Source organism: Alligator sinensis, unplaced genomic scaffold (genome assembly GCF_000455745.1).
Source record: "Alligator sinensis unplaced genomic scaffold, ASM45574v1 scaffold73_1, whole genome shotgun sequence".
NCBI classification, from domain to species: Eukaryota; Metazoa; Chordata; order Crocodylia; family Alligatoridae; genus Alligator; species Alligator sinensis.
In genome coordinates, this window is record NW_005841838.1 from 4,238,760 (window position 1) to 4,257,282 (window position 18,523).

The 18,523-nt window shown below is 42.6% G+C and overlaps 1 protein-coding gene across 1 annotated transcript in view; it reads right to left on the minus strand.

Moving 5' to 3' along the window:
* Window positions 1–18,523, minus strand: part of LOC102383324 — a 186,712-nt gene that overhangs the window by 146,576 nt on the left and 21,613 nt on the right. Inside the window, exons 8-9 of the mRNA XM_014519708.2 lie at window positions 18,110–18,237; window positions 1,655–1,758 (exon numbers count right to left, since the gene is read on the minus strand). Coding sequence (XP_014375194.2) covers window positions 1,655–1,758; window positions 18,110–18,237 — 232 coding nt within the window. The remainder of the gene's footprint in view (window positions 1–1,654; window positions 1,759–18,109; window positions 18,238–18,523) is intronic.

Here is an 18,523-nt window from a genome sequence, read left to right on the forward strand (position 1 = left end):
TCCTGCTTGGAGTCAACAATGATGGTAAAAAGCATTCTATTAGAAAGGAAATCATTTGTAGGAATGGGAAAGCCAGCTGGGACCAGTTAAGAGGAGAAACAAATTCTTTAAAAACACCAACATCCAAAAATTCTATTTTTATTTACATTTTTTAGCCTACCTCTGTACTCCTTTGTGGCTGGTGAAAGCTTGAAATATGAAAAACTACATGTGAGACTAATTTCCATGGTACTACTAGTATGACTACAAAGAAGTAGTAGTAGAAATTATTCTCCTGTATGGTCTCCACCAGACCATTTTTTCAGTGTCAAGAAATTAGGTTATGTTGGGTTTTTACCTGGACAGGCCAAACAGATTAGCTTTTTAATATATCACTAAAAATATTTTAATAAATGTCCATGTATCTTTGGTTTCACCAAGTTAGGATTATTCTTGTACCTGGTTTAAAGCAAGCTGTGTGGATCACTTCCAAACTATCCTGACTTGTATTGACTCAGGAAGAATAGCGGAACAAAGTAGATAAAAATGGAATCCAAGTGATATTTTTTCATACAAACTGGGCCAAGATTCATAAAGCAAAGCACCTTAAGGAGAGTGAAGCAGTAAGTGATGGGTTCCCATGGAGGAGGAGGGGGTGGGGAGAAGAGTGTAGAGGAAAGGACCTAGAGACAAAGCAATGTAGAATATACTTTTAAAAAACAAGGTTCACTGCTACTTAGGGCCATTATTTAGCCTGCCTTCTAGCCAAAACCAGCTGACCATTCTCATTAAAAACACCTTTGTCTGCCACTTTTTCCCATTAGTCACCATCCATCCTACTTCTGGAAACTGTGCTGAGCACCTGGGCCGAAGGCCAAGCGCCTCCCTGCAATATGTTTACAACTCAGCCAGTTACTGCAGAGACTGGAAATCTACCAGTAGCAACCTGATGACCTCTTGTACCCAACTCCTACCCCTTCTGCACACTAGCACAATATGGCCCCATAGCACAAGTCAGTTTAAACACAGAGTCTAAAAGCAAATGGCCTTCCTTGGCCTAGATAGTGTCTCAACAGACAAGCTAGACAGGGTTATCCTTACTGTACTACTAAAGAACTGAGGCTCAGAGATTTTAAGGGACTTAAAGGGCATAGAAGGAGTCTGTGGCTAGAACCCGATTCTTCATACTTCCAGTCCGGTGTCTTAACTGCAAGATTATTGTTCCCTTCTGAAAATCCATCTCAAAGCACATAACTAGGAACTCAAGGCCATGCTTTGCTGCTGACAGTTGGACAGACTAATTTCAGCTATAGAGCACAATATTACTTTTTTATGTCCACAAGATGTCAACTCCAGAACATGTGCATTTAGTATTATATTCTATTATGCAGATTACTACATTTGTAAGAAGTGGGTTTGGGAATTGCTTGAAGATGCTCAAATATATGCTTTGGAAAACTAGACAGAATCATGCTTAAGAAGGAACATCATATTTGGAGGAATATTATATTTCTGTCATGCAAAAACCAATTGTCAGTTCAAACTGCTTGAGTATTTAATGACTCTTAGCATGCAGTAGAGGCAGAACAGATTGATATCCACATATTTACTGTCAAAATAAAGGGGAATATACTATGAAAAAAAATAGAGGTGCTCACTGTTAAAGAGACCTTACCAGTTGTCCCTGCACTTAAATGAAGATCTTTGCCAAAGGCCCATTAAATCATTCAGGGAGAGACTTCGAAGTTCAAACACCAAAGTCATGAAGAGATCTGTAGTCTAAGAATAGAAAAAAAAGTATTGTAGGTCACATTATATATATGATTATATAATAATCATAAACTCATAGAAAATAAGGGTTGGAAGGGAGCTCGGGAAGTCATTTAATTCAACCCTCTGCTCAAAGCAGGACCATCCCAGCCAAAGCTTTGTCTAGCCGGGTCTTGAAAACCTCCAAGGATGGAGCTTCCACCACCTCTCTGGGTAACCTGTTCCAGTGTTTCGCTACCCTCCTGGGGAGAAAATTCTTCCTAATATCTAACCTAAACTTCCCTTACTGCAACTTAAGACCATTGCTCCTTGTTCTGTCATTTGTCAGCACTGAGAACAGTCCAGCACCATCCTCTTTTGAACCCCCCTTCAGGTAGGTGAAGGCTGCTGTTAAATCCCCTCCAACTCTACTACTGTGCCCCCCGCCCCCACTCACCCTCCCAGCTAGGGTCTGCCCCACACAGGGGGAAGCACCCACCTGAGGGACATTTCACCTCCCCACAGCTCGAGCCAGGCTGGGAATGCTCCAGCCTCGCCCCTTCCTCAGCCCTTGCCTCCAAGGGGGAGTGGGAATGCACCTCCCTGGACCAGCATCAGCCCCCCACACTGGGGTCTACCAGGCACAGGAGGAAAGCATCCAACTGAGGGATTTTTATCTCCCCATAGCTCAGAGGTGGGCTGGGACTGCCTCAGCCTTACTCCTTCCCCAGCCAGGGGAAGGCTGAGGAGGGGGCAAGGCTGATGTGATCCCAGCCCACCTCTGAGCTTCCAGGAGATGAAAAGCCCCCAGGTGGGTGCTTTGCCTTCTGTGCTGGGCAGCCCCCAGCTGGGGAAGCCAGTGCAGGGGATAGGGCGGTTCGCATCCCCTGCCCCCCACCCCCGCAACCTCACTGAGAAGCAGAGGGCTGGGGAGGAGGCAGGGCTGGACCAATCCCAGCCCAACTGGAGTTGTGGTGGGGGCAAAAAGCCCCCTGCTGGGTGCTTCTCCCCCCCACAACACCGAGCAGACTTTGGCTGGGGATGTGCATTCCCACCTACCTACCCCTCTCCTCAGAGGTGGATGGCTGAGGAGATAGAGGGTCTGAGCCAATCCCAGCTTGGCTCAGAGCTGTGGGGGGCAGGTGGAAAGCTCCCAGGTGGGGACTTCCCCGCTCCTGCCAGCAGACCCTGGCAGGGGGAGTGAGTTCCAGACAGGTAGGGTATGTTCCCCCTCTAGGAGGTGGAGGCTGAGGAGAGGGCAGGACTGAGGAGGTGGAGGCTGCGGAGAGGGCAGGGAGCATAAAGTCTCCACCACAGGGGCTTTTCCTCCACTTAGTGTACAGCCTGCAGTTAGGGAGGCCTGGGCATCTGTTCCTCTGCCCTCCTGTCCTGTGGGGCTGACAGGCCCAGGCAGAGAGCGGGCTGTGGAGCAGAGGCATTAGTGCCTCAGCTCTGTGACAGCTAGGGGCAGCCAGCCTTGCTCCACTGGAGCAGGCAGCATAACCAAGAGCTGCAAAGCATCCAGGGAAGCTGGGGGACTGTAAGTTAACTTGAATGAGGAAGAGACCAGGGACAGAAGTGCCATAAACCTGTTTAATCTAAATCAGTTAAGTCTGATACTACATCCATCCAGGTTCATCTTAAACCAGTTTTGGCTATTTTGAAAGTGGTTTATGTGCACTGAACTTCTGCTGTGTTACAGGTTTAAATCAGTTTCCAATTACTTAAGCCAGTTTATATGTAATTTCTGTCCCTAGCCTATAAGCTGCATCTCCACTAGATGGAGTTGCCTGTATAGCTGTACCAGCAAGTATAGACAAGCCTTCTATGATTTAGTTATCAGATCCCCGTGAGACAACGTAAGTAAATCAGCAATATTTTATTTCATGTTATTTTCTATTTAAGATCTTTTAAAATGTTGGCCTAAAGTGAACAGTCTCCTTTTAGACTCATTGCCACATCTGTGCTCATGTAGCTGAAAGAAACAATGATAATATGAAGTTAAATCACATTTTGCAGTTCTAAGGCATCACCAAAAAAGCAGAACAACTGCCTTTATTATTAATCAGTGTAACAGAATCACAGGAAAGCAAATTAAACTTCAAGAACTGTAATTACATATTAGTATCATCTTTCTATTGGGAAAAAATTATTATTTTTCAGAGTGAAGGACTGCTCTGTTCAAGGTCCCTTTGGAAATACACTGAACTAACAGTGATAAAACCCAGTTTCATAAAATCTAATGTTGGAAACTAGATTAATTAATGAACGAGCTCTTTTCCAGTTTGCCAGCTATTCTTTCCTGGGACACTCAAATATCTTGAATGTAATTATGGACTTTTACATTCCTAGTCCTTCACTTTCTTTCTTTCTTCAGGTTCCTTCAGGGAATGGGGAATTTTAGGCTTAAAATAACATTTTCAGGGTACATTTTTTTAACCACCTTCATTTTATTTTCCCACTTTATGATCTATATCTTGGAGCTAACCTGCTGTCAGCTCATTTTAACCAATACTTGGCTTGCTTTCTCAAAAATGTATCCATATGAAAATGTCTCTCTCCAGTTTCTATTAAGCCTAACTTGTAGGGCTGATCAAAATTTTCCAGCAGGAAAATTCACTGGAAAATACCTTTCCTGGAAGGTCACTGGAAAATACCTTTCCTGTACAATTGCCACTTTCCAGGAGAATGTGCTGATTTTGACTGAATTCTGTTTTGGAAGAAAAAATAATTTTACAGGATATTTAAAAAAAATGGTCTTGTTCCAATCTTTGGTGTTTTTGTTTTATTTCAGTAGGTTTGTTCCACTTTCAAAGGAATTTTAAATGTTTTTATTTAGTCCAATTCATAGTGAAAACAATTTTAGAACCTGCAGAGCTTCCCCCCAAATGGAAATTCGGTCTTTCACATATCTCTAGTCATTTGCCCTCATCTTTTTCAGCCTTCTGCAGAGATTTACTATTGAAGCTCACAAGAAATTGGTACCTAGGGTTACCATATGTCTAGGTTTTCCCAGACATGTCCTCTTTTTGGATTTTTCCATCTCTGTCAGAGCAGTTTTTTTTTAAATATCAACAAATGTCCAGGACTTTGCTCTGCCTCTGCTCAGCATCAAAGTTTTTCCTTGCACTTTCCAGTTTGTCCTAGCAAGGAGCTGCTTGGCACTGGGGGGAGCAGAGGAGGGAGGGCGATTGGTGGCAGGGCACACAGCATGCTGGAGCTGCAGCAGTGTCTGTGCTTGCAGTGGCAGGGAAGCTGGGAGATGCTGCAAGGCTGGGGAGAGCAGGGAGCTGTAGGTTGGGAGTGAGGGCTGGGAGGGGCAGGGGGCTGTGGTTTGAAAGTGAGGGGCACCGGGGGTGGGGGCGAGGGGGCAGGACTGTGGGTCAAGAATGTATGGCACAGGCAGTGCCACAGGGGCTGTGGGTCTGGAGTGAGGGGTACCAGCATGATCTGGGGGTTGGGTGGAGTGAGGGGCAGCAGCAGGGCTGTGTGGGCTGTGGCTTGAGAGTGAGGGGCAGAGGCAGGGGCAGGTCATGGGCATATTACGGTCTTCCCCACACTCATATTATCCCCCCAACAGATTTCATCTTTTTTGAAACTAGAAATATGTAACCCTATTGGTACCAATATATAAAGTGAGACTATCTTCCTTTAAAAAAGACTTATTCCTGAGACAAGGGATTATGCTATATTCTTTTCATTTGGTTTAAAGGAGCTTCACTCTCATGTGTCTGCACCAATGTCTCACACAAATGTTTCAGTGAAGAAATCACCAGTGAATCCTCAGAGGAAATATTAAATATGAAAGTATTAAAGAACTATGAATCAAGAAATCACTTTAAATATACATAGGGCTAGAGTTTCTTCATTAAAGAAGTTTTGCATACTTCCAACTTTAATGGAAAGAAGAGTCCTACACAGCGAGAAGAGTCAGCTTTCAATTTTTATGAAGTATAGTCCTATCTACCCAAATCTCAAAAATGCATAACTTCCCACTACACACATTATGGGACTTTCGTCTGGTGAGAAAGGAATTACGTACAAAATAACACCTCTAATTTCCACAGAACCTATTTATCCTATGATTTTTTTATGTGATATCCTAGTAACATAGTTGATAAAAATGGGGAAAAAAGGCTACATGGTATATAAACATGTCTCTGTGGACTGATTCAAAGTTCATAAGGGGAAAGACCGCAGCACTTGGAAGATTGACAGAATGCTACGTTACACACAGAGGCTTGCAGTTTGGTTTTAATATACTATACATTTTAATCTAGCCAAGCTTTATATTCAAACTGCACTTTAACTGGATTCACTTATATTATTCATTCATTTCAGATGTGAAAGGATATAAAGCAAGAATGTCACTCTTACTCAAAAGAGCCAATTATAGTGTGCATGAAAAACAAACAAACATGTTTTACGTCTGTCAAGTTACAGTTCCAAAAGGATCCACAGGACAGGGGAAGACCTAATTTGGGTCCTGACCTCTAGCTATCCTGAAATTTCCTTTAATTCTGAACACATACGGTGCATTTCTACACAGGAATCCTTCCTCAATAAAAAACCAATCATTTATAAGCTGGTTACTATTTATGTGGAAAATAAAACTCCAGAGCTGTTTCCAAAAGCAATGAGAACTTGGTATCATCTGGTGCCAGCAATAGATTTTCGTTAAAACCTGACAGAAGGTTTTCCTTAAAAAGAACTGCACCTTGGAAGTAGATAAAATAATTTCTTACCTTGGGGGTGGGTAGCCTTATTTCATGGATCCAAAATAATTTATTTCACTTTTTATACATTTGTTCCTCTCAGCCTTTGCTCAGCACTGGCATATTGATCTTACCAAAATAAACTCACAAAAATACCATTCCAAAATCAGTTTCAGAAACATCTTTAAAAATGAAATTGCCCAACTCTGAAGACTATGGACCATGTAGTATAATGGACATTCTGTATCCTGTACAAACATCTAGACTTGCATATTTAATATACTTCTTCTAAAGCATTTGTAGAGATTGGGGTCAGAATAATTGTCCCTACAAGCAACCTATGGACTTAAGTATGATAAAGCAGGTGGCTATTCACTTGAGTTGCCTCAGTGAAGACAATGGGAACATTTGGGTGAGTAATTGCTGAACTGTATAAGCACACTGGCCCATCAAATCTCATAGTTGTGATGTGTAGGGTTACAAGACTGTCAGCGAAATTTGTGCTCTACTGAACAGGAATTGGTTAAGTACAATGCTAACTTCCTTGAACTGGGGCCTATGTGCAGCCATTCTGTATTCTCAAAGGTACTGTCATCCATACAGGGGATACACAAACACTCACTGCTATCTCAGACCCTTTACTCTGGCTCCAGTACTTGTGGCTTTAAGAAAGTCTAATCAAATATCCATTTTAGATGCTCTCTGTATAGGAGAGAAACAGAAAAGTAGTGAAAATAGTGGGCGACAGCTTCAAAAATCCTTAAAATAATTTAGGAGTCCCATCCTTCAGCTCCTCAGTCACTGAGGTCCTCTTGACATTTTAACTCAGTCTCAGTTTCTATACAATAAAAAAAAAAATCCATAGTTTTTGTGAAAAAATAATTTAGTCTAAAATCTAATTGGGTACAGTCTGGTGATGCAGACTAAACAGATGTAGAAAAATAGTAAATGAATCCTAATAATTAATGGCAAAGCTTGAGTTGCCTAAAAGGTTCCATAGTGGCAGTTTCTATTTAATTTAACCCAAAGAGCTTAAGACCACTGCAGTCAATGGAAAGGTACTCAAGGATTAGCGAGAAAGTACAACTCTTAAAACAAGCATTTCATAAGCTTCATTTTAACGATGTGTATGATATAGGTCCCTGTTTAACAAAGCAGCTATATGTGTGCTTAATTCTACTCTTTTTCAGGGGCATATCCAGGCAAAGATTCTTAAAGCTATTTAGGCACTTAACTCCAATGTAGGCACCTAACTTTCACTGAAATCAGATACCCAAATACCTTTGCGGTTCTTGCCCCTACACATTTCAGCATGTGGTTAAATTCTACCACTAGGATTGGTATGCGCTGGAGCACCTTGCTGAATTGGGACTTTCATCCTCAAAAGTAGCAAGCACTTACATACCTTTAACGATATACATCTGAGTGCTTTGATGAACAGGAATAGGACTATTCATACGTTTACAAATAACCATGTGTTTACCTGATTAGCTAAACCAGTGCCATAATAAGGTTCACTGGAAATAGGAGGGTCTGACAAAGGGCCAAAGGGATGAAAGGATACAATCAACGTGAAAAAGAATGGTTGATTGTCTATGTCCACAGGAAGTGTCTCAAAAAACTCCAAGTAACTATAGAATAGGGACCCCTCCAGGATCACTTTCCACTTGGTATCACTACAATTTAGACAAAAATTACTGAAAACTGAAGGTAATGGTAAATAAACTACATGAAATACACAGCTCAAGAGAAGAAAGATAACAGCATTAGCAAAAAGGAAACCAGGCTTGCGCTGCCATATACTAATAATGAAGTACAAATGCATCTGTCAACAAATTTTCAAAGCAAATCTACCCACAACTCCATGAAGGCTCTGATGAACTGAGGCTGTAGCATTTGGCAGCAAATGCAGCATCATGCTTTAAACACTGTAACTGTTTGTATTTAATATCAACAAGAACACTTTTATGAGGAAAGGTCTGGTCACCTCTTCAGTTAGCAGTTTATTCATTACTTTCCAATTGCAAGCATGCTATATTTTCAAAAGGGAAACTAGTGTTAATCTTTGTGCTAAAATTACAGTATTTCTAGAGATCCATGTAAAAGAAAAAATAAACTTCTAGTTAGGATAAAAGTCAGATTTTCAACTGAAAATTTATATACTGAAAATAAGAGGCCTCTGTGAGGTTATTCTTAATTGACTACCTCATCTTCACACAACTTACTTTCAAGGTAATAAAGCCACTGCATCTAATAAACTCTGAATTAGATTTGTCTTGTTGTAAAACACTGCAAGAATACCCAAATTTTATAGCATACATGGCCCTGCTGAAGTCAACAGGTTCAAAAGAGTGACACTGTAGAGGAGAATGATTCTGACTTAGCCCTTAGAAGATCAGTTAAAAACTTTGTGCTCCATCACACATTTCCTATGTGACCTTGACCAAATGCCTTAGCCCTCTGTACCTCAGTTTACCATCTCTAAAATGGGAATTATCAGACTTCATTGCCTATTAGGGTGTTTTGAAAATAAATATATTGAGAGTGGAGAGCCGAAAACAGAACAATTTTACTCATGCTGATCATCAGAGTAAAACTGATGCCACATTTTAGGAAGATGACTGAAAGGAGGAATGCAGAACCGGCATTCAAAATTAAAGTAAGAGTTTGATACTGATCATCTGTCTGCAGAGACCTTGCTCTCAACTAGTACTAGCTGAAAAAAATATATATTTCTCTGAAGAAAATTTTTACTTTTCTGTCCATCAATGAAAAACTTTCATCTGAAAAGCAAAAAATAAAGTTGACCAAAAAAAGTTTATATTTCAGGTCAAGAGGATTGAAACTTGGGATTTTATACAATAAAAAAAAAAATCCACAGTTTTTGTGAAAAAATAATTTAGTCTAAAATCTAATTGGGTACAGTCTGGTGATGCAGACTAAACAGATGTAGAAAAATAGTAAATGAATCCTAATAATTAATGGCAAAGCTTGAGTTGCCTAAAAGGTTCCATAGTGGCCAGTGTTAGGATCAGTCTTGGGTTATGCATAAGATCAAGTGTTGTGTCTTATTGTGTTTTTCTTGTACTGTCCCTTGAAGGCCAAAGCCCTTATGTTCAGTACTGCAGGGTTCAGTTACTTTGTGGCAGTTTTGCAGTACTGGGGACTCCCTGTTCTCTGCCAGGAGGAGCCAGAGGCATTCTTGGTGCCTCTCCCTCCAAGGACCGGACGGGGTCAAGTCAAAGGCCAGGCAAATATAAGTTCTGCATACATCTACTGAGGGCAACTGTTAAGATTGAAAAAATAATTTAGTCTAAAATCTAATTGGGTACAGTCTGGTGATGCAGACTAAACAGATGTAGAAAAATAGTAAATGAATCCTAATAATTAATGGCAAAGCTTGAGTTGCCTAAAAGGTTCCATAGTGGCCAGTGTTAGGATCAGTCTTGGGTTATGCATAAGATCAAGTGTTGTGTCTTATTGTGTTTTTCTTGTACTGTCCCTTGAAGGCCAAAGCCCTTATGTTCAGTACTGCAGGGTTCAGTTACTTTGTGGCAGTTTTGCAGTACTGGGGACTCCCTGTTCTCTGCCAGGAGGAGCCAGAGGCATTCTTGGTGCCTCTCCCTCCAAGGACCGGACGGGGTCAAGTCAAAGGCCAGGCAAATATAAGTTCTGCATACATCTACTGAGGGCAACTGTTAAGATCCACCTGGATATGATTCCAGAGAGTTATAATAAGAAAGAACTGTTAGTTCAACACAGGAGTGTCCAGAGTGTGTTGCTGAACTCAAGACATATATAGAAATGGGAGAGAAAGGTATTTCAGCAAAACCTGCAGATGTTCAGTGAGAAGGCGCTAGCATCCCCAGTGAAGTAGAACTTGAAAATAACAAAATGCAATTCTATTTGGAAAAGTGATGGTGAAAATCTGCCTGGCAATCCAACAGCATTCCTTGGGAAGAACAAACCAGAGAAACTAAAGAGCAGGAACATGAAATATAATGAAATATAACTTTGCAATGCAACAAGGCAGTAAAAAATTGCAAATCTGGACTGTGCATGTAAACACTTCTAATCACAAAGCACAGGGGTAAATGACCCTCTCCGAGTGGCTGGAATACAAACTCACCCAGGTTACTGTAGTTATTTCAAGGAACAATATTATCAGGAAATACTGGCAAACCATATAGAGTTCAGAAAGTTCAGGGAAAAAAGCAATTGAAATGACTGGGGGCTAAGAGCAGGGTGTGATTTACGGTGAAAGTTTGCTAAGTGACATGTATGGGAAGGCATGATAATGGTCTGCAAATATGTGAATCCTGTAAACACCATGAAGGGACAGGAACTTTAGATGAATACCAAAACAAGGCACCTGGAATGAATGAAATGAAGGTGAGCGACATTCCAGAGCTCTGCGAACATCTCCTGACGGGAGCTCTGCTACCTGTGATGTGCTCTGCCTGGGAAAGGGGGAGAAGCTGCAGAACTTGATATTTGAAACTAGACTGGGTAAAACCACACTAGAAGTGCAGCAGGGCACAAACCTCCCTTGGCATGAAGAGGGGCTATGGGGGCTTTTCCACCTCTGTTGGCAGTGAAACTGCAGTGTCCCCATGGCTTGGTTACGGTCACTTCTAGAAGGCTCGACAATCAATGACCTTTTGGACTGATGACCTAGCTCTGTTTGTTCGCAGGCTCAGTTGAAGCGTGAGTTTTGGTGGGAGGACTCTGAGGAGTTTTTGAGAGACCCCCAATTATTTTTGTAAAGGGCTGTGTGTAGCAGAGTGCGTCAAGTGCACCTGTGTGTCGGATGCACCCATGTGGTGATTGGTTCATTGTGTGAATGAGACAGAGATATACAAGGTGATCATACCTGAGGAGGGGTGCGATCAAGGGTGTGCAATTGTGCAAGTGAGCGATTGACCATGACAGTGTACTGTTGGAGTGGTTGTCCAAGGGATGCCGACCGGAGGAGGGGTCACCATACTCAGTGCGACAGTGTCTCAATCGTTCGTGTGTGGAACTGAGTGATCAATCGTCGTGTGTCAGAGTGGGTGCGGAGGGGGGCAATCAAGCCCCCCTGTATGAACAGTGTCTCAGGTGAGGGCCTGGGCAGCTGATATTCCTCAGCACATCAGGTGAGAGAGAGAGAGCTGTATGCCTGGCAGCAGCGGTGTAAGACAGAGCTGGTTATATAGCAATATTGTTCCAGGGAGCACCATCTGCGGGAGCTTTCCTGTCTCTCTCATTTGTTGGTTATTGATAGGATAGAGTAATCTTGGGTTATTGTTGTTTCTATTGTACCTTGTGTGTTACTGTTTTGTTGTGGTACAATACAGTTGTCATTTAACCCTCTTTCTTGTATTGTGTGTATTATTCACTAATTAATTATTGGTGGCACTAGATGGGGCCAGGCCATAGGCCAATACCTAGTGGACTGGCCTGCCCACATTTCCTTTAATTTACTGTGAGCTAATTAGGTCTTAGTTAATTAGGATTTAATTAATCACTTTTCAACACCTCTTTCTTCTAAGTTTCTATTATTCATGGTATATAAAACTTCCTGTTCTCCTCAAAGTCATTATCACAGCCATCAGCTCACTAAGGACCTGACAGATGTTCACTTGAAGGCACAATGGGATCTGATCCCCAAGCCTAACAACAGTGGGATCCAGAATCAGATCCCAATCACACCATATTGCCAGTGCAGGGGGAGCCTGGGATCATGACTGGATGCCCAAGAATCAGTTGATCATGAGCTGGCTTCGAGGACCAACAGGGCTATTGGAGTCCCACTGTGGGCCCTGGAGCCAGGCAATGATCAGCTGATTGTCAGCAGATCGAGACTGCTCTGGGGCAGTCCTGATCAGCAGTTGGCTGGGAGGGACTACTTTGGAGGTTTAAGCCCAAGAGTAGTCCCTGCCAGCTAGCAGCGACTACCCCAGGGCTAACAGCAACTACCCCAGGGTTTGAGCACCAGGGCCATCCCAATGTCCCATCAGCTGGACTGCCCCAAGATTCAAGTCCCAGAGCATCCCAGCCAACCAACAATCAGTTGATCAGGACCTTTCTGGGGCTTGAGCCCTGGGGTGATCCCTGTATGGCATGTCATACATTCAAGTTAAGACACCATAAAAATCAGCCACAAAGATATTACACATTTTTCAGGTAATATCTTTGCAGCTGCTTTGCAATTTTATGGCACCATAAATTCTGTGAATATCTGTCCTGTTGCTATTTCTGATGCAATTAATGCCTTAATTGGGCCAGAAACATAATGTGTACCAGGGGCCTCAGCGTAAATGCTGTCAGATCCATGATTTAAGGAACAGCTCTACTTCCTTCATTTCTACTTCCCTCTAGTCAAAAGCAGTGAGTCCAGATCCCAGGGTACAAGCAGTCACATCATAAAGCTACTGCAACTGGCAACAATTAGTAAGCTATTTGAACACCTGAGCTGCAAGACCAAAAAATAAATGGGGTAGAGAATAAACTAGTCCATAGAGGTCACCTATCCAGGTCACGGCTGGGGCACAGTAACAGGGAAGAGCAGGAAGCCAGCCATGCCCCATTCAGAGTATCAATCTCGCATCAAAATTCCCACAACAAAATGATGGAAACCACAACAGAAGCTGTGACAGCCTTCCTGCAAACGTCTCCTTCCTTTTGACCACTCTTTTTTCAAATTTCAGCTTGTTCACTTAATGGTTCATTAGCTAATCTACATTCACATTGAAATGCAATGTGTTCTCCTAATGGCATTTAAAAGAAACCCAGCTTCCTGGTGAGTGACACAATTTCTCCCCCTTTTTCACTGTTTATCATTTTCTCTGGAGTTGGGGATTTCTCTCTCTTTATTCTTGGTTTTGTTTCCTGAATAAGATGCATAATCTTGCTTCATTCAGAGACAGATAATAGGGGAACAAATAAGCTACACAAAGATACCAAAAGAGCAGTCTCCCAGACAACAGCACAGACATTCCCATAACTCCCTTCCCAAAACACATTATATTGGTTTTGAATGAGGAAGACGAAGTGGGGGAAAAGGGGGAGAAATACTACAAGTCCTATCTGAAACCTCTTGTCACACAGAAAAAAGACCTTGGAACACTAAAAATGGCAAATAGTCTCCAGTGGTGGGACTTGTACATTATGAATAATTCACTTCTCTTTTAGGCAACTAAACAAAGAACACCTACTTTGCTAGTCCTAGCAATTTACAAAATAAACCTTCCTCATGAATTTGGTGTGGCTCTTCTGATATGCAAATGATTCCCAACTACTACTGAAAAATTAAGTGTCATGCCCTGAGAGAAAGTTTATTTTGTATTTTGCATGTTCAAAAGGTGACCTCTTACTAGAAAAACTTTCCCAGTCCATGGCAGCAGCATTATAACATTTTCCAAACAGTTTCAACAGATACATTGTTCCTACTAGAAGCTATACCACATTTCTGTTGTAAGGTTCAGTGTATAGGAAATCAGCTATTGCATTTATTGGGAGAGGGCAGTTCTGTGACTCAACCACAGTTAGCTTCCAGATATCTAGCTAGAGGGACAGCATAACCTTTTATATCTCAGAGCAGGAAGTCCATCGTACATAAAAATGACCTCCACAACCCTCCTTTCCTCTCTCCAGCTCTACCATCACTTAGAAGTCTTTGTTAGGCTGTGATATAAGGGTCAAACTATTATGGCCATCTAATAGGCTGGGAGTAACTAGAGGAGTTGTGACTAAGCATGGTTGACTTGGAGTCCTCTGTTTCAGTTGTTATGTATGTGAACTCTCCCCTGACCTTTTCCCTGAGTTTCACACCACATTACACAAGTGCCTGTATTAATGACATAGGCAGACAAGGTTCCTTGGGTGAATTTGATATCTTTTATTAGACCAACCCAAATAGTTGGAGAATATTTATTAAGCAAGCTTTCGGGTTCAAAAACCCTTCGTCCTTAATAACTATTCTCCAACCATTTGGGTTGGTCTAATAAAAGATATCAAATTCACCCAAGGAACCTTGTCTGCCTATGTCCTTAGACCAACACAGCTACAACCTAAACCCCTGTATTAATGACATGCTCATTAACCACTGACCAGAATCAGGAGAGTTGATATATTCATCCACTGTATGAATGCAGAGGTGGGTTCTACAATTATTGCCAGAGTTGCCCTCAAGGCTTGTGCTCCACCTCCTATTATTTATGTTCCCACCTGTCAAAAGGCTAAGGGCAATTTTTCTTCTTTGACCTGGAGCCTGAATGGAACAGACTGACATATACGGTTAGATTTCACTACCTATCATTGTTTGTATTCCAGCAGCAACCAGAAGCTGCCACAAAGCAAGGCACTGCTCATAAACATTGTAAAAGGACAGTCATTGCTCCAAAGAGCTAATGATCTAGAGCAGAGGTGCTCAACCTCCAGCCCATGGGCCAGATTTGGCTCACGGCATCATGTCATCCAGCCCATAGGTCTCCCCCACTGGTCCAGAAATATGGGAACAGGGGTGTGGTGCTACCGCTCCTGGCACTACATTTTCAGACCTGTGGGGAGCCCTGGGTTCTTCATTCTGGCAGCACTGTACTTAGATTGCTGGTGGCCCCAGGCAAACTTTTAGTATTGGGCTCCCCTTTGCCAGCGATAATGATAACAATAATTTTTAAACTACCATTTTCAGGCCCCCTTTCTGTCTAGGCCCTGGAAGGCCACCCAGTTCACTCATGCCTGTCTGGCCCTGCCCTCTAGATCTGGTACCTGATCCCATTGCAATCCCAGGATCCAATCCTGGTGCGTGGAGGACAGGAGGGAGCAGTCTTGGGCCCCAGGGCTTCATCTGGCCCACAAACAGACCCCACAGAGCCAAAAAGTTTGAGCAACACTGATCTAGGGAGAAAAGACTGAGGAAAAAAAAAGCCACAACACAGAGGGGAAGTCACTTGTTCAAGGTCACATAGCAGATCAATAGCAAAACCATGGCTCTGAATCCCAGCCCAGTGCTTTCCAGCTACACTGTGCTGTTTCCCCCTCTATGTTTGACACAAGTAGCATTCAACCTAGCACGTTTTCTTGGCTCTGTATTTACATCTTATTCTCATTAATGCTTCCTAGGAAATGAAGGATGATGGAATATGGAGCCTGTCTCTTTCAGGTTACTGCTGAGGTCCCAATTCACCAATTGCGATTCACCCAATTCACCTCAATTTCAGGTCCCAATTCACCTCAGGTCAGTAGTGATTAAACATCATCATTTGTTGACTGTCCTGTGTCTCAGATAGAAGGAGAATTGATGATCCCTGTGTGCTTCCCACTGGACCTACCTTACAGAAATCACAAATGGATACTGACTAACTACTGCACTGCTGACAGATTCCACAAAGGAGCCAAAGGCTGAATGAACAGCAAATGGACAACTCCCTCACTGATGTGGGACACAGTGTAGGGTAAAGTGGAGGAAGTACGATGGGGGTCTAGCTTGCCCATGCTCCAGTCTGAGACCTGCAGGATATTCCTCCCCTATTTAAAACACATTTACTCTTTAAAATGCTTTTGGTGAGGAGTAAGAAAACTCCTATTTCTCAATGTGTGCAGTCAGCTAACAAGCAAGTTCACTCTAGAAATTAGTAAATTTAATAGTTTTGGCACTAGAATTTACCACAAACATCTAGATTCTACAGGAGTGGTTTTTCATGAAATCTGCAAAAAGGTTTGAAGGGATAAATCTAGTCTGAGGAGCACAGAACGAACAAACATTGTCAGATGAAAGCAGAAACAGAGCACTGCTGGGGAATAAACACTAGGCCTGTGCGAGTCGGCAGGGATCCGATCTGGCCACTTCAGATGGCCGTGATCTGATCCAGAGCTCCAGACCGGGTTTCCACTTTGATCCGGCCGAAGCGGCTCTGAAGCTTCGGAGCTGCCTCGGAGATCTGGCCATAGGGTCCATATTATTAAATTCGGGTGATTAGAAACTGCAAGCTCTGTGTTGTAAATACCCTGGAGACAACAAGTGTCTTTTCATTATGACTGTGCAAATATGGATTTTGATTGACTGGCCAAACTGGGAGGAAAAAATGAACAAATTTTGTCTCACATCAACACAAAATGAAATGCTGTGCATTTCACACCTGGGTTATTTTACCCTTTTGAATCCTTCAGTTTCCCCCTTTTACTTCTCACTTTCTAAATGAAAATACCATTAAAAAACCCTAAAAAGTTTCATTTAAACTTTTCTAAAATAAAGTTTCATTTGAAAAGTATTAACATGAAATGTTTTAACATTTTCCAATATTTGCCCTGTTTCTCTCAGCCCACACTAGATTTTTCTGTGAACTTATTATTTGCCAAAGAATTTTTCCCAGCTTTACTTTATATAAGGGTCTGACTTCAAGGATTGGGCCCTTCAATATATACTGCTACCACTTGTTACTAAGGCTGTGCAAAGCTTTGGTCCCTGATTTGATTCGGTGAAGATTTGGGCCAGTTTGGTGGCTGAATCTCTGAATCTGAATCAAAATCAGGAGACCCTTTAATCTCTCCGAATCAAATTGGAACCCTCCAAATCGATTCGGAGAGATTTGGTGATTCAGACATAGACACAGCTTTAAATGTTTTTTCTACATTCCTCAAGGTAGCAGGCAACTCGTGAACGCTGAGGTGGTGGGGCAAGTGGAGCGTCCCACAGGAGTGCGTGTGTGTGTGGGGGGGGGGGGGGGGGTCGGTCCCCAGCATGCTCAGCGGCAGACCTGACAGTGGACCAGAAGTACTTCTGGGTCCACTGGGGAGTGCACAGGGGGCCCCCCCATTCCCCCTGGCTTAGCAACTGGGTCTGGAGGGGCACCCAGGGTCCCCCTGCGGCCAATTGCTAAGCCAGAGGTGGGGGGGGGGTATACTCCCCAGCCAACCCGGAAGTGGACCAGAAGTACTTCCAGTCCACTTCCAGGTTCGCTGCCGAGCATGCCGGGGGAACCCCCACGCTCCTGTGGGATGCTCCATCTGCCCCACCATCACAGCGTTCATGAGCTGCACCTGGTACCTCGAGGTATGTAGAAAAAACATTTAAAGCCGTGTCTATGGCCAAAATGCAACCATATTGTGGTTTACAGATGAGAAACTCAGAAGCAGACAGCTTGAATGACTTGCCTCAATGTACAAAGGAAGTCTGTGGCAGAGTCAGGAAGGGAACCCTGCAGGAAGTTAGCCAGTTAACAATGACTAGTCTCGTTTAAAGTGGCTGGTTTCATATTTTAAAAATGGTTTCAAATTATTTGGAACCATCAAGCCATAAAGTAGATTTATGAACCCATGTAATCTTGTTGCCCTCACCTGTTTCTTTTTTCTTCCTCTTGCTTATTATACTTGTGCATTATTTCTGATTTCAACTTGGACTAGTCTTCTAAAGTTTCTCCTCTATGCTTGTACAGCCTTTAACACACCAGGGCTCTGATCTCGAGCGGGACCTCTTGGGGTGTACTATAATAAACAAGAAAATTCTAGGTGTCCTGAACCCTGGGTCTGTGTCCATTTTTCGACTGAGGCTTTGATAGTGTGGAATTACGTTAAAACAAAGTGAAAAGCATGGGTGATGTCTGGAGGTATACATCATGGCACTGAGTGGTTACTTATTTAACTAGAAAACATGGGACAGATTTTATCTGAAAACAGGATACCTCAAAACTCATGCTATGTGCCAAGCAGAGCTTTCGCACTATTTCAGCCACATCTTTTTCCGTAGGTTGCCTCTCAGGTTCTTCCTTTTCATATAGGATATCACTCACATACAGATCCTTGCAGTCCACTGAAAACAGGAAAAAACAAATTATGCGTCATTTCCTATGACTGAAACCAAATAATGGGAAGGACTACACTGATGGATGTCAGGTCAACAAGGATTCAAAATGTATGCCTAAATTGAGCATGTGACTGCCCTCCTTGAGGGTCAAGAGATGTGGTCACATGCATTATAGTGAGGCCTGTGTTAAAGTACATTGCTGAATCAGGGCTGAAAGGGGCATGTATCCTGAAAGACAGACCAAATAAGATATACAGGAACAGAAAAAAAATAAATCACATGTTCTTTCAAC